The sequence below is a fragment of the Halyomorpha halys genome, unplaced genomic scaffold (genome assembly GCF_000696795.3).
Source record: "Halyomorpha halys isolate HHAL.00 unplaced genomic scaffold, Hhal_1.1 Scaffold2031.1, whole genome shotgun sequence".
Lineage (NCBI taxonomy): Eukaryota > Metazoa > Arthropoda > Insecta > Hemiptera > Pentatomidae > Halyomorpha > Halyomorpha halys.
In genome coordinates this window covers 26,253-42,076 of record NW_027110823.1, presented here as the reverse complement: position 1 = coordinate 42,076, position 15,824 = coordinate 26,253, and the positions used below count along the sequence as shown (strand labels likewise).

At 36.0% G+C, this 15,824-nt stretch overlaps 2 protein-coding genes across 2 annotated transcripts; one reads left to right on the top strand and one right to left on the bottom strand.

Moving 5' to 3' along the window:
• The first annotated feature begins 957 nt into the window (after nucleotides 1–957).
• On the top strand, nucleotides 958–2,406 carry LOC136794996 (uncharacterized). The gene is made up of 2 exons (XM_014436657.2): nucleotides 958–1,204; nucleotides 1,725–2,406. Exons 1-2 carry the CDS (start codon nucleotides 982–984, stop codon nucleotides 2,333–2,335), a joined length of 834 nt encoding a protein of 277 aa, XP_014292143.1. The 5' UTR covers nucleotides 958–981; the 3' UTR covers nucleotides 2,336–2,406.
• Nucleotides 2,407–9,937: 7,531 nt separating this feature from the next.
• LOC106691008 (cysteine proteinase 7) lies at nucleotides 9,938–11,618 on the bottom strand. The gene is made up of 2 exons (XM_014436644.2): nucleotides 11,375–11,618; nucleotides 9,938–10,649 (listed from the first exon to the last, which is right to left on the bottom strand). Exons 1-2 carry the CDS (start codon nucleotides 11,592–11,594, stop codon nucleotides 10,015–10,017), a joined length of 855 nt encoding a protein of 284 aa, XP_014292130.1. The 5' UTR covers nucleotides 11,595–11,618; the 3' UTR covers nucleotides 9,938–10,014.
• Between the last annotated feature and the right edge of the window lie 4,206 nt (nucleotides 11,619–15,824).

Sequence of the window (15,824 nt, the reverse complement as noted above, 5' to 3'; positions counted from 1 at the left end):
TATATACTTTTCTATATTCTACAAAAATAATAAATTGTAAAGAAGTTATGTAAGTTAATAATAAATAATAACGGACAGAGAAAGATCAACGCATAACAAGCGCTCTTCTCTCTGTCAAGATTACTAAAATACCGTATACGGCTGCAAAATCAGGTCTCTAACATGTACAACAGAAAGCAGGATCGGGAGATTTGAAAGGAAATTCCTCCGTACAATTACAGGTGCGATCTGGCATCAGCTCATTAGTAGTAGTAATGAGGAAAACTAGCATTATTTTATAAAATGACGCTTTCAGTGCTCCTAAAATCGATTTTAGTGTAAAACATATCAGTCCTCGGTTAAATATTTAATTTCAGCTTCTTATGACTTTTCGTTTTTGAGCTAGGCGTTTCACGTACGGGCCCATAAACACGATCAACCACACACGAACGCGCGCAACAACACGCAGGCTAATTTGCTACAGTTGGTTGCCTATGTGTATTTCCGTTGAAATCTTTCTCTTCAGAATCGAAAAATTCCACTCACTTTTTACGCTTAAGTCGGCAAGAAACAAATTTGATCTCCGATCTGTCATTCATCAACTCCGTTTTAATCGATCAAAATTTTAATAGACAACTCTACAAAAAAAAAAAAAAAAGAAGTTCCTGAAAACGCAATCATGATATAAATGCACCATTATAATCTTTTTTTGTACGCTCTGAATGATCATGAAGAAAGTGCTAGACTTTTTGAAGCTGCTATTTAATATGCTTTAATAATAGAATGTATCAGGAATGAAAACCATAAAAGATGAAAGAGGGTGAAAATATTAGTATGCTAAATAATTCATGAAAGGTGTAACAAAATAATTATATTTCAAACTATTAGGTAAACATGTTTTTTTATGAGAGAAAGATGCGTGCGCGTTCAATATAAACGCTTGTTATAGAAGCAGTTAAAAGGCAGGAGTGCACCTCCAACGACATCACACACAGGAGAGCCATGTACGGAACACTAGCCATTCTCAGTGCTGTCTTCGTGGCGGCTGTCTCAGCACAGGCCACAGTCAGTGGGTCGGCGTCCGTGGGTTCGTCTGGATCAGCCTCTGGTTCATCAGGATGGGGAACTATGCTCGTCAACCCGATCAGGACCATGTTCAACAACGGGGTATCACAAAAGAGTTCCATGTTACAGGCGGGCGCTGATAGGGTCAAGTCTGGTTTGGGTAAGAATACCAAGTCAATTAATATTCCAAACTTCTTAAAATCAACTAACATAAAACTCCTAATGTATTCCTTTTAAATTCCCCATTTAAAAAATTAATCATGTTGACAGTAAATTAATTGTAAGCATACAGTGGGTATGACAAAATTGAGAAATTATGAAAACAGTTCCTATATATTTCTTATTATTTTAATTATCAATATAACAATTAGATATTAATACAATCGTAATAAATATTTACCTTTTCTTATCCTATCCATAAATTCATGATCTAATACCACGCCATTATGCTTTCTTTAAATTATATTACAACACGGATTTTGATAATATAATAAAAACACGAATTTATACATTATTACTAGATTACATAAGAGATATCACTAATCATACAGGGAATCAGTTAGAAATTTTGTTTTCATAAAAAAAAATATGGACTGTAGTAATTAATAAAACAATACAAACACTTCATTTAGATTGAAAAATAAAATAGAATTGAACTTAATTTTTTTCCAATTCCTTAGATTCTGTGAATAGCATGACTTCCTCAATCCCGGTTCTGAATGGCATCACGCAAATGGGAACAGGCTTAATGGGATCAGCAGTCGACTTGAAAACCGCTCTTGCTCAAGGAGGTCTTAGCACAATGCAAACTGTTGACAACATGAAAATGAATGTGGTGGAAAGTGGTCTGAACGCCGCAGGAAATGTAGCACAATCAGGGCTTAGCATGGCAGGAAACGCTGCACAGACTGGTGCTGGCTTCTTAAACAGCGCAGGACAACTGGGTTCCAGCTTGGCATCCACAGCAACTGGCATCGCAGGTCAATTCGCAAGTCAAGGTTCCGCTCTGGCAAACAATGCTGCTCAACTGGGTTCCAGTGTCGCAGGTCAAGTCGCGAGTCAAGGTTCCGCTCTGGCAAACAGTGCAGCTCAACTGGGTTCCAGTGTCGCAGGTCAAGCCGCAAGTCAAGTAAATAGTGCAATCGAAGCAGGATCTAACATGGCCGGAAGTGCCTCTGGATCTCTTTCCGCTTCTGTTGGCGGAAGTGGCTCAGGATCTGTTGGTGGAAGTGGCTCAGGATCCGCTTCAGTAACTGCTGGAAGAAGTTCATTATTGTCTTTGTTCGGCTAAAATGTTAAAAGTAAAATAAAATTCTTTAATATGATCTGTACTTTATCACAATAAATAGTTTACCCATTGAATTATGCTTCTTTATCTATCGTTATTACTAGATTACATTTGTTTAATATGACATTGTTTCAAGTGAACAATTTCATACCATTTTAATTTAAACAGTTGACAAAAATGTAAACGGAGGTGTTATAAAAATGAGAACAAAAACTAAAGTATAATAATAATATTATTTGGGGAGTTAAAGATTGCTAATAAAACAAGAGATAATGTAATTAGGGCAAGGTAGTAATTGACTTTCATGTCAATAGATATTTTTTACTGATGAGTATATTTTAATTTCAATATGTATATAGCTTACGAGCATTTGGAACGAAAAAGTAAAAAAAAAAAAAAAAAAAAAAAAAAAAGGGGGGGGTGGCAGAAAATAAATGCAGGCTTACTTAAATAATATTGTAGCTTCTCCGAATATAACTGTAAATAAAAATAAAATAAAAATACCTCCCACCTCTTTTGTTTTACCATAAAACAATAATGTTTCCTACATATCTAAATCCTTACAACTACATTCACCAAAATTATGTACACTGTACGTTGCGAAAACTCTTTTAATCGACAAAAAAGGAATAAAATACAATGAAAAGAAAAATAAACTTTCGCATTTGCATAGGTTGGAAAACTATATTTCCGAGATTGTCCAGCATGGGAATCTTGAGTTATTCTATATGGACTTTTCTCCGTTTTTTTAGGTTCTTTGATACTCGCTATTGTAACCATGTTATGTTCCCTAATAGTAATCACCCTGACTGGTCCTTCATATCTCTTAGGCTCCTTACCCCTTTTGTAGCTCACTCTACGATAAAAAATCATCCCTATGTTTCACGAAACATTAAACAAAAAATAGAAAAAAAAAAAAAAACAGAAAATCTATATACCTGAGTTTAGTGAGGAGGCACTCCAGGTGTCTCCGGAGCTGTTATCGCTGGGAACCTTAATTGTTCGACATGAACCGTTCGCCTCTTTCTTGGTTCTTGTATACTCTCGATTGTTACCATGTTATGTTCCCGAATTGTTATCACCCGGAATGGCCCCTCATAGCGTCGAGATTCCTTGCTCCTATTGGACCACAAACGGCGGTACACGACGGTCCCAAGTTTAATGTTCCCCATCCCATCGCGGAGGTTTAAATTTTGTCGTTCCACTCACCGACGTACTCCCTCTCTATTCGGCCTCTCGCTTTCTCCCATAATTTCCGCATGACCATCTAATGATTCACAATTTCCCCATCCCCCTCTTCTGTGTCCATAAAGTTCTTACGCCTCCCTTACAAGCCAAAGAGAACTTCAAAAGGTGAAAACCCCGTAGTGGTATGGATGGAGTGGTTATACGCGGCGACCGTCCTTACCATCGCCTCATCCGGCTCCAGTCCTTTGTCCGCGTGATAAGCCCGCAAGTGATCGCTCAGAGTGCCATGAAGTCTTTCTTTACCCGCTCTACTTTTAGGATGACCCGGTATGTTAACATGCTAATCTACTTCTAGAGTCTTCATTTCTCCCCTGATTGTGGCATTATCGCATTCTCGACCCCTGTCGGAAGAAATTCGCCTTGGGACCCCATAAAATTGAAACCATGTTCTGAGCGCGACTATTACCGCTTCAGCTGACCTATCTTGGACCTTATATGCCATGGCCACTTTGCTAAAGAGGTCGATGAAAGTTATCCACTTGAAACCTTTCCATGTAAATGAGTCGATCTGGATGTCACGCAGTGGTCCTAGTGCAGCGGGTGTTCCCACTTGCACGGCCCTAGGCGGGTTGCCATCGTACTTCATACTAAGGCATATATCACAACCACCTATAACCTCCTGAACCGTCTTCTTCATCCCCCACCAAAAATAACGACGCTTGAGGGCTTGTAACATCTCGTTCACACCGCGATGATTGGTTTTTCCTTGGTGGTGAGCTAAAGTAACTTAGTTTTGCCGTTATTCGTCTCGCACAGTCTCCACCATCTTCGTGCTGCTGAAAAACGTCCTATCAATCCCTACTTGTTCAAGTCTCCACAGCCGTTTGATCTTCTCCCATATGACCTCGTTCCCTACGTAGAGATAATGAGTTCTTCCTGCCTTCGATGCATCCATTAGCGCCCGACATATCTGATCCTCTCTCGCCCCTGGTTGTGACCATATGGTGTCAATAGAGGTTTGTCAAGACTTGGTGTATTCTACCTTCATAAGGGCGGAAGTCGTCGTTTTCCGTATTATCTGCAGCTTTTTGTCATTTACAATCTCGTCCATTTCCTCCATCTTGGACGAGATTGTAAATGATTCCTCAATCCCCAAAAGTTCTCGTTATAGAACACTGTACCCCGTTTCTGCGTCTGTCAACTTTCTACTATCATATGCCACGGGGCGTTCTCTCTGCTCACTCTCCGGCGAAAGTACCGCCCCCAACGCGTATTCACTAGCATCCGTAGTGATCGTAAACTGCCGAATTCTGTTGAATAGGGTCTCCAGATGTGCTTTGTGCTCCTGCTCAGATTTACTAAAAACCAATAAATCGTCTATGTACACTTGGCACCTGGACTCATCTATACCTCTAAGAAACTCATCCATCAGTCTCTGAAAAGTAATGGGAGAGTTCTTCAGTCCGAACGGCATTCGCATAAACTTGTAAATATTTTATGTTATTTTTAAGTTTACGAGGAATCTTCTTAAGCTTGTGGAGGGGAGTTACAGTCAGCTGTTATTTGGATGTCAGCTGCCTCGGCGTATTAGATGATCGGGTAGATTAGTTGATCGAATATACCATGCCATCGAAGGACATAATTAATGTGACATTTCATATCGTAAATACCTGTGCAAATCGATTACATTATTATCATAATTGTTATAATCAGGAATAGTATTTCCATGTAATTAACAATGAGAAATATGTACCAATATATTTATTTATCCGTTTTAAAACAAATTTATAAATATTTCTTGAATATTCGCGCTCAGCTTGGAGCTTTTAAAACAGTTATTTAGGTCAAGCAGTTAAACACGACGAAACGCCTGTGAAGTAAATTTGATAGGCAAAATTTTACGATGAAAATTAAATTTAAAATGCTGTATAATAAAAACATGAACACTTTTTAAGGGTGAATACAATTTGGCTAAAGAAGATTCAAGAAGTTGTTAAAATCTGTACAGCAGCTACTCGATTGTATTTCCAAAATTTATTTTTTTCATCCTCAGAAACAAAATAACTATATGAGATATATCATTGCTACAATACTAAAATAAGACAATTTTGAATCATATAGTTGGGAAGTCTTCGGCTTAGGTGACCCAATGGAAGCAACTCCTCAGTCAGTACAATGTTGTGATCCAATACAAACCAGGGAAGGAATGCGTGATCGTTGACTGGCTATCCCGGGCGATAACTTTAAATGCAATAGAGGAGGAGCAACCGCAAACGACAAGTCAGGAGTCAGGAGACGTACGACAGTTTTTGCGAGAACGGACACCGGGAGAAGAAGGAATGCAAAGCACGTCTGCAAGGCATCATCCGGGGACTAAAGTTTGACCGAGGGAAGACCAACGGAAATGAAAGAGCTCGAAGAGATCGTAAGCTACAAGGCAAAATAGATTATCTGTAATGATGCATCCAAAGCGGGAGAAACATACCAATCTGGAGTGGACCACAATTTCGTTCGATGCATGATGATGGTGGAGACACTTTGGGTCGGAGATCATCAGAGGGTGATCAACCTGGCGTATCACCAGGGAAAGATCACTTTGGCCTAAATGAGACCTACAAAACCCTTCGATAGATGTATTTCTAGTGTGTTTTGCCGAAAATGATTACGGAAACAATCGGAAACTTCCAAGTGTGACTCAGCACCAAATATGACACCACCCAACCAAGGCCTTATTAATGGAGATGACCAAGTCTTCATTGGTGACTCTTGGACTAGTACAATATCCCATCGAAATTATGTATTTTAAATAGATATTGCATACTAAATTCCCCAATTGAATAATATTGGCCCAGATTGTTCGTATAAAATCCAATCCGTACCCACCAAATTGGATCTTATACTGTTTTTGCTTTTGTGCCCCAAAACCTCAAAATTAAATCTGGATACGTATCTTCTCAATAGAATGTATAGTTTTTGGCCATTTTTAGTGCTGAATATGAAGTTACTGTAAAAGCAAATACCATGTCCAGCTAAGTTCTATTATTTACTTTTTTTTTATCGGTTAGCTCTACAGACCTTTCAGATCTTTGGCGGCCCGAACCAGCCTTCTCCACACCTACCTATCTTGAGCTACTGCTTTCCAGTTTCCTGCATGAACCTCTTTCGCATCTTTGTAAATTCTTTCCTATCTATCTGGTTGTTGGCCTCCTACAGGGTCTCTTGCCAACTATACTGGTATTCATTGTTGTGTAGAGGCATCCTGATAGATTCCTTTGAGCCACATGTCCCTTCCATCTTAACCACCTGGCATCATGAGATATTGACTAACCAGTCTCTGCAAGCAGTTCACTGCTAGTTCTCCTCTTTCATGTGTTAAGGATCTGATCCCAGATCGCACCTGTAATTGTATGAAGGACTTTCCATTCAAATCTCTTGATCCTGCTTTCTAGTATACATGTTAGAGCTCAGATCTCGCAGCCGTATAATACAACGGATTTCAGATTTGTAGAGATTTACCGGGATTTCAGTATTCTTGACAGAGAGAAGGTTCTCTTTGCGCTTGTTATGCGCTGGTCTTTCTCTGTCCGTTATTATTTATTATTAATTTACATAATTTATTATTAATCTAAAATAAAATATATATTTATGTAATATAAATACTCCAGGAACATCTTAGTGATTAAAACAACCGACATATTATAAAAAAGAAAATCTTATTATTGCATTCTAAAAAGAGTTACATTCGTTGTTACAAAAACGTCCATACCACTGAAGAACCATCCTATTCATTACTTGGTTTTAGCCGAGCGTACTACACTGAGGAATTGCTGCCCATACACTAGCCGGAATATGCATATTTTAAAGGGCAATACCACCAGAAGATGAACACAATGGAGCAACACTTCTGAAAAACCGATCAAATAATCATTCCAGTATCCCTGGCGATTTTCCGGGTTGTTCATAGTAACATACTAATCCAATAGAATGTAGTTTTGACAGGACCTTCCTCAAATTTTAAGTTATAAAGGAATTAGATCCAAGTCTAGTTTTTATATCAGAAGGGGTTTAGGTTGAAAAGTGATATTGAGAAAATTTAATATATTGAAATAACTGGTGAAAGGTTAGTTTATTAAGTAATAATTTTGATGTGGGGGAAAAAGTGGTCAATAGATGAGATGTGATGAGGGTCGCCATTAGGGTTGGTAGAAAATATCTTACTTGTGTTACTGTGTGCTCGCTGTCTGGCCCAGATGTTATGGGTTATCTGATGGATGGTGTGCCGCTGCTGCTGACCGGAGAAAGGTGGCCATCCTATGCTGCTCCGTGTACCAAGCTCGATGCTGGAAGTACTTAGCCAGACCTAATTGGCCGTGGTACCAAGAAGAAGGAAGGCTCGTTCCACCCTCAAGAGCACAACCACACTCCCGTTCGTCCTCTTGGCGTCTAATTATCCACTTATCCTCTAGGTTGTGCTGGGTTACGTTGAAATCATAGTGGTATATGGCTCTAGGATTTATGAATATACAGCCCAGCTATATAACCCCAACACATAAATGTTATTCCTGTGGACTGAACAGACTTTTTCAGACCTGCATAATTTATATTGAGAGAGTTATGACAGTTTTTGAAACAAGTTTAAGAATAAGCCCAACAGCAGATGTTACGAAGGTGTTGAGAACTTACATTTTGCTTACATGATTTTTAGGAACTTTTATTTATATTGCTGTTACTGCTGGCAATAATCCAAAACTATTTATATTAATTCACATAATTGGGGTCCTTAAAACTATTTTATTGGATTACTTTTCTAAAGGCATGTTTTGTGTAAAACATGTGGCATGTTTACCAGCTTACCAATTAGCCATTTTTTAAAAATATTATCAGCATTGAAAGACAATACATTTGGAATGGTAGTGGGTAATGTAATCCTCAAAGCTACACAAATGAATAGAATATTTATTTATACTTACTATATTCATGTATAATATAATATAATATAATAAAACGATACAATGAAATGATTCATATTGATGGTTTGCCATAAAATATCTTTAGATTACCTATGAATACCTCACTGGGTGAATGAGAAAACTGGAAGTTGTTATGTGGTTGAAAGTCATTCAACGACCCTTCATCAGGTCATCTTCATCATGAACGAGGTTGCCCTCCTGGAGGTCCCCTGGAAGTGTCCTACTTCATTCTCCAGCTCGATAAGTCCTCACTCTGTGCACCTTCCAGTTGATCCGTCAGGCCGTTCCCCTCTCCCCTTTGGTCGTAGTGAGCGTTGTCCTAATCTCTTTCCTCGTTCTGATTTGGCTTCTTTTGCTCCGCTCATGAAGGATACGACGTCATATGTATAGTGTGCCGAATAAGTGTTAGCTAATGCTAGATTAATAACCATAATTGACTTATCCCGTAACTTGCTTCCAGGTCAGTTGCATAGCTGACGTCAAGGGTTAATGACGGAAATCTATAAAAGGTTTCTGTGCGTTGATATGTGTCAGCTTCCGAAGTTTCCCAGGCTCCGAGTTCGGCCAAAAACCTATTTGAAAATGTTTATATACAGTGTAATGTTGAATACATATATATCAATATATTTATATGCTTCTGTTAATCAACTATTTTTGAAGGGATCCTTCTTGAACAGCAAGACAGAAAATAGCTTGGGAGAACCGATTATATTTAAAATACATAAGAAAATGGAATGTTCCAGCATAGCGTCCAACCAAGGTTGGACCGGCCTTAGCTTTATATAGAACCCATGAATTTTCCATTTTTATAATACAAGGGGAAAATTTACTCTTTTAATTTGTTAAATCAACAACGTTAAAAATATGCATACTTCATTATAGAAGGTCTAAAAACAAACTTAGGTATTATAAAAGTGGAACCAACATCTGCTTATTAATGCTCCTGTGATTCAAAATCTTTAGTTTTTGATTTATTTAAGACAATTATATTTTTTGGCTTGCCAGGTGTTGCAGGTATTGCATGCCCATTTTCCGTCAAAAGGGTTAAGATGGATGCAAATGAATTATTATTGGACCGAGACAGGGATGGTGATGAGAATCATAGTGACTTTGGCAATTAGAAGAGTAATAGAACATTACAATACAAGAAATTCATTCAAGAAATGTTTGCTAAGTTCATATTACAGTCAACATAATTGTGTAGCGATTCTTGAAAATCATGTTAATTAAATGGGTATTTATTTTTTTTTTTTACAATCGAGTTAAATTATTATATGGTTATGGTATTATATTTAGTCGGATGATGATGTTCAATCCTAATTTATAACAATTAAAGCCATATCTTGTTTGATAGGTAAAGTTTAATCTATCAATAATATATGAATTGGCATATTTTTTAGTTTATCATAATTTGTGTTGAAATAGGGTTTATAGACAAAGAAGAAAATTAGATAAGCAAACTATATATTGTGACAAAGTACAGGTCATAAATATATTAAAAACGTTTCATTTCGTTTTTAGATTTTAGCCGAACAAAGACAATAATGAACTTCTTCCTGCAGTCACTGCAGCGGATCCTGAGCCACTTCCACCAGCTGATGTGGAAACAGATCCGGAGGCACTTCCACCAACAGACCCTGAGCCACTTCCGCCAACAGATGCTGTAAGAGATCCTGAGGCACTTCCAGCCATATCAGATCCTGCTTGGATTGCACTATTTGCCAGAGCGGAACCTTGACTTGCGACACTGGAACCCAGTTGAGCTGCACTATTTGCCAGAGCGGAACCTTGACTTGCGACACTGGAACCAAGTTGAGCTGCATTGTTTGCCAGAGCGGAACCTTGACTTGCGAATTGACCTGCGATGCCAGTTGCTGTGGATGCCAAGCTGGATCCCAGTTGAGCTGCACTGTTTAAGAAGCCAGCTCCAGTCTGTGCAGCGTTTCCTGCCATGCTAAGCCCTGATTGTGCTACATTTCCTGCGGCGTTCAGACCACTTTCCACCACATTCATTTTCATGTTGTCAACAGTTTGCATTGTGCTAAGACCTCCTTGAGCAAGAGCGGTTTTCAAGTCGACTGCTGATCCCATTAAGCCTGTTCCCATTTGCGTGATGCCATTCAGAACCGGGATTGAGGCAGTCATGCTATTCACAGAATCTAGGAAATTGGAAAATATTAAAGTTCAATTTTATTTTATTTTTCAATCTAAATGATGTGTATGTATTATATTATCAATTACTACAGTCCATATTTTTTATTATGAAAACAAAATTTCTAACTGTTTCCTTATATGGTTAATGATATCGCTTATGTAATTTAGTAATAATGTATAAATACGTGTTTTTATTAGGTTATCAAAATCCGTGTTGTAATATAATTTACAGCTAAAGAAGCATAATGGCGTAGTATTAGAACATGAATTTATGGATAGGATTAGAAATGATAAATATTTATAACGATTGGATTATTGTCTAATTGTTATATTGATAATTAAAATAATAAGAAATATGTAGGAACTGTTCCCTGTTAATAATTCCCTGTCAAACTTACTGTAAGCATAATCAATTTACTGTAAACATGATTAATTATTTGAATAAGAAATTCAAGAGGTATACAAAAGGAGGTTTTGGTTATTTAGTTTTGAGAAGTTTGAAGTATTAATTATAAATTCAAAGAAATTTCGATATTTATGTTTACGTCGATATTAAAATATGGATGTAATGCACAGTTACTAACTACATCAGCTTGAAGATACTACATGATCAGGATTGTTGTATTGTTCTTAAATTGTTTGTATATAAATTATATATTATGTTTTATTCACTATATAAGCTCGGATATCTCATATTTATTACTATTATTATTTGGCTTAGTATTCTTACCCAAACCGGATTTGACCCTGTCAGCTCCTGCCTGTAACATGGAACTCTTTTGAGATACCCCGTTGTTGAACATGGTCCTGATCGGGTTGACGAGCATAGTTCCCCATCCTGAGCCAGAGGAGGATCCAGACGAACCCACGGACGCCGACCCACTGACTGTGGCCTGTGCTGAGACAGCCGCCACGAAGACAGCACTCAGGATGGCTAGTGTTCCGTACATGGCTCTCCTGTGTGTGATGTCGATGGAGGAGTACTCCTTCTTTTTAAATGCTTCTATAACTAGCGTTTCCGGTGACCACGCACGGGTTTTCCTCTCAGAAAAACATGTTTTTCTAATAGTGCGTAAAATAATTATTTTTGGCACATCTTTTATGAATTATTGATTAGTATTGTTCCCTTTTGCAATGACTATCTCAGAGTTCAGTTTCGTTTGGACACCTCAGAAGAACATTAAAGGTATGCTATATTCTAATGTTAAAAAGATTCGTTGAAATGTGGTATTCCCATAGAGCCGTATTTTATAATACTGTTATGTTTTTGTTTTGTTAGGCGAGATTATGTTTTTCTTAAATATTAAATCAAAACGTTATCGTTAATTTATTAGCAGAAGAATATTTCAAATGCTGTTTTAAATTGATTTGAATAAAAACTGTTTGTTGTCTGGTTGTTGCAAATGATAGGCTGCATAGTCAATATTTTAAGTACCAATTCATATACCAACCGCAAATTTTGATTTATTCTTAGTTATATATTTATCATTTTTACTTACCCACGCTCAGTGGAGAAGGGGGTGAGTTAAAGGAAAATAAAAATAATTGCAAAATGGAAAATAAAGACAAAACAATAAAGAATAAATTGCTCCTTAGGCGCCACGTTATTTTTTCTTGGAAATAATGAAAACCCCAAAACATTATGCCAACAATGTAACTAAAATATACCCCTATATAAATAATTGTTGAATTATGATCACTGGCGAATACCTTTATATGTAGATAACAGAAAACCTAGGGGAGTTACCTACCCACCCGTTGAATTATCTATTTCGTGCACAAAAAACAAAACAAAAAAAAACATAAGTAAATTAACAAGTTGAAAGCAGAGAAAGAATAGCGGAACTATATGTACAAAAGTTTAATAATAAGAAGAAATATATGTACACAGAATGAAAAAGGAAAAAAAGAATTCTTATCAATTAATAAAACAATTAAAACTTATAGGTTGCCTGAACCTTAACTTAAATGCTTAACCTTAATAACTATATTTACATTATTATCCAAAAGAGTATAAAAGTGAATATAAAATAAAAACAAAATAAAATTTAGTTTAAACCCCACATAGTCCTTGGGTGTACTCCTGGCAGAACAGCAAAAAGGTCCGATATTTCCTTTCTGTCTTACCATCACCAGAAGTTTTAGGATTACACCTGCCGCAACTCTCTTATCCAGGACGTGTTGAAGAAACGTCACTGCACTATATCCCCACTTCTAGTGTTAATGACCGTCCGTTGTAAAAAAAAATACATACGATGAGATTTCTTATATGGTGCTATTTCGGTTCAAACAGTAAAGACAGAGGGCCTTTAAACTATTACCACTTCACATTGAACGATCGTAACGTGTTCCAAAATCAAACTTCACAAAACCAAAACCCACTCGTCTGAACATACGTGTTCCAAAATCAAACTGTTCCCTTCAGAAAACCAAAAACCACTCGTCTCTAGATAGCGTTCGTGTTTTGTTTTTCCCCTGAAAACCGTAACACCTCTTGTCTACGCAGATATCACCAGTGATTTTATTTCACCATGGCAACCGTAATAAATTCCTATTATTTATTTGTACCAATGATACCATTGCTATGGTTTTTTCAGGCTACCGGCATGTGTTGACATTGTTCTAGTTGTGACGGAACAAGTTAAAAGATCTTAAATGAGTTATTCACGTTGGCTCTTCATGTACACCATATATGTACATACATATTCATATTTATTGTATTTATAAAATTTATTTATTATGTTCTTACTTTATTTTCTTATATAGTTCTACGATTTATTAGAAAAGAAAAAAAAATGGGCAATTATACCCTTGAATAATTTCAGTGGGCCACTAAATCAATTTTTTGAGTAACTGAGTTATCGTCAATACTAAATGTACTAAACCATTTGATTCGGACTTATTTTTACTCTTTTTTGTTAAAATCAGCATCTACTTTAATTTTTAATCTTATTGCCTAATCTTCATTTAATTTTAAATAGCTCAGGAGACCGACACTCAGTAGAGTGGAGTGCTCATACAAAATTTTTCATTAAAAAAAAAAAACAAAAGTGGTAGCTGATGGGTAAGGCACTGTGACACTAACTCCAAGGGCCTGGGTTCGAATCCGGCTGTGTTAGATGATTATTTTCTGTTTGATTGTAGCTGTGAGTTAGCCCTGTGGGTTCGGGAGCCAGCCTCATAAAGTAGGCACCCTTAATTGAGTAAAAATCTGGTGATCGATCGTGATTCTTAATAAATCAACCTTTGGTCTATTACCATTACTTCGTTACATAGTACTGCACCCCTAACTCATCATGGGTTGTAGGGGAACAAATTTAATTTTAATACTTGCTTATGTTTTTTATTTATATGTAATGTTCCCTCTTTCCTCTCTGCAAAACGTTATCTGTGTGCAGAAAGGTGATGAATTTTATTGTAGTAATGTAATGTTACAAGAGGTGTATTATATTCAGTTTTGCTTAAAACGTGCTTTTAATTCTTACATTCATCTTTTTATCTGTATTACGTTTACTATTACTTCTATTGTACAACTCAATATACATGTCCGTAACAGTTTATTAAAAATAAAAAGGATTGTGAATTAGGTTTTAGGATGGGAATCCTTGACACTTCCCATTTTTTTCTGTTTCTATATGAATATCCGAGATGTGGTATATTGAAATTTCTTATTCTCCGCATAATGGCCCATGACAGCATATAGTCGTAGGATAAAGTTTTTTAATTTAATTATCAGATAAATGTAATTATTAAACAAAAAGTAATAAAATAAAAAACTTCACATTTATTCGAACCTCTTGCAACTATTCCTTTTTCAACCCTTAGCCGACACCTTTTAATGTACTAGTGGTTCTCTCTTTTTAGAACACCCAGAAGTCCTAGGTGTTAATTGCTTATCATTCAACACTTGATTCTATTTCTCACGTCCTTATGACTGAATAACACTCTTGAAGATAAGTTCTATATTAATGTTAGTAGCTGTATACAGAATGTATTACCAGTGTATAAATAACCTCTTGTAATTAAAGCACAGTATCTTAAACAACTGCTGGTCGCATTCGTAAACATCGAATTTTATCTTAAAACGTAAATATTAAAATTTGGAAGGGGGTTAAATTTTCTTATCTGGTTGATTACAAAAGTTTCATGTTGAATTTAACAAAACACATAACAAACCAATTTCCTGATTAATATTAATTAATAAAATTAATATTAATCCTTTATTTTTTATTGAAGTTGATTTACATAATTGTTATTTAAGTTATGTAAGTGCAAAATATTTGTCAATGTACTGAACACATATGTCTTATGTAAGGATAATTCTATCATAACATATTTTCCAAAATTCTGATGATAGGTGATGTTTTAAAATAAGATTAATTTTAATTTTAAAATATGTCTTAGTTTCAATTACCAATTATGCTAGAGATTGCTATTAAAAATATTTATTCCTAAAGTTTCTGGTTGTTAATTAACAAAAAAACTTACAATTTGATTATAAGATATTTTTCATTAAAAACGTTTTATGCTTTTTAATTGTGATAATTATATAGGGAAAAACCATAAATGTACAGACTGTGATACATTTCTGATTGATTAATTAAAAAGCATGATTTTTTTTTTATTTAAATAAGATGTAATACGAAGCCTGCAAATTTTAAATGTTTGGTTTTTAAATTAGTCATCACGACACATTCTCATCACCCGCGCGTATTCAAGTTGATCTATGTATGCAATTAGCTGATACATTGATGTTTTGCAGGTTTTTTAACTGAATTACTGAATAAGGGCGCTATAAAGATATGTTATATCAAAGTTTCTATAAAACATTTACACAACGTGAAATAATCCAAAACAATGTAAATTAAAAAAAAAAATAAAAACATCTTTTTAAGAAAATAAAAGATGTTGTTAGATGTGCTTAAAAAAAAGAATATATAAGTAAATAAATGTATATACTTTAAAAAATAAATCATATTATAAAAAGAAATTGAAGGAGTGAAAACATTCGAGTTTGTTAGATTTATTTAGAACGATCGGAGCTGGTGGAGGCTTAGACAAAACTGAACACGCTGTGGGACAATGCAAGGTTATGGGGAGGTGGTGGAGGTGGCCCAGTACCTCAACTTTTCATGTATGGAGATTCTATAACATTCTGTGACAGCACCAAATTTCTCGGA

Bases quoted from the DNA above. Each gene is read 5' to 3' on its own strand.
- LOC136794996 (XM_014436657.2), top strand. From the start codon at position 982: ATGTACGGAACACTAGCCATTCTCAGTGCTGTCTTCGTGGCGGCTGTC. The intron at 1,205-1,724 runs GTAAGAATACCA...CCAATTCCTTAG, and splicing joins TAGGGTCAAGTCTGGTTTGG to ATTCTGTGAATAGCATGACT.
- LOC106691008 (XM_014436644.2), bottom strand. From the start codon at position 11,594: ATGTACGGAACACTAGCCATCCTGAGTGCTGTCTTCGTGGCGGCTGTC. The intron at 10,650-11,374 runs GTAAGAATACTA...CCAATTTCCTAG, and splicing joins CAGGGTCAAATCCGGTTTGG to ATTCTGTGAATAGCATGACT.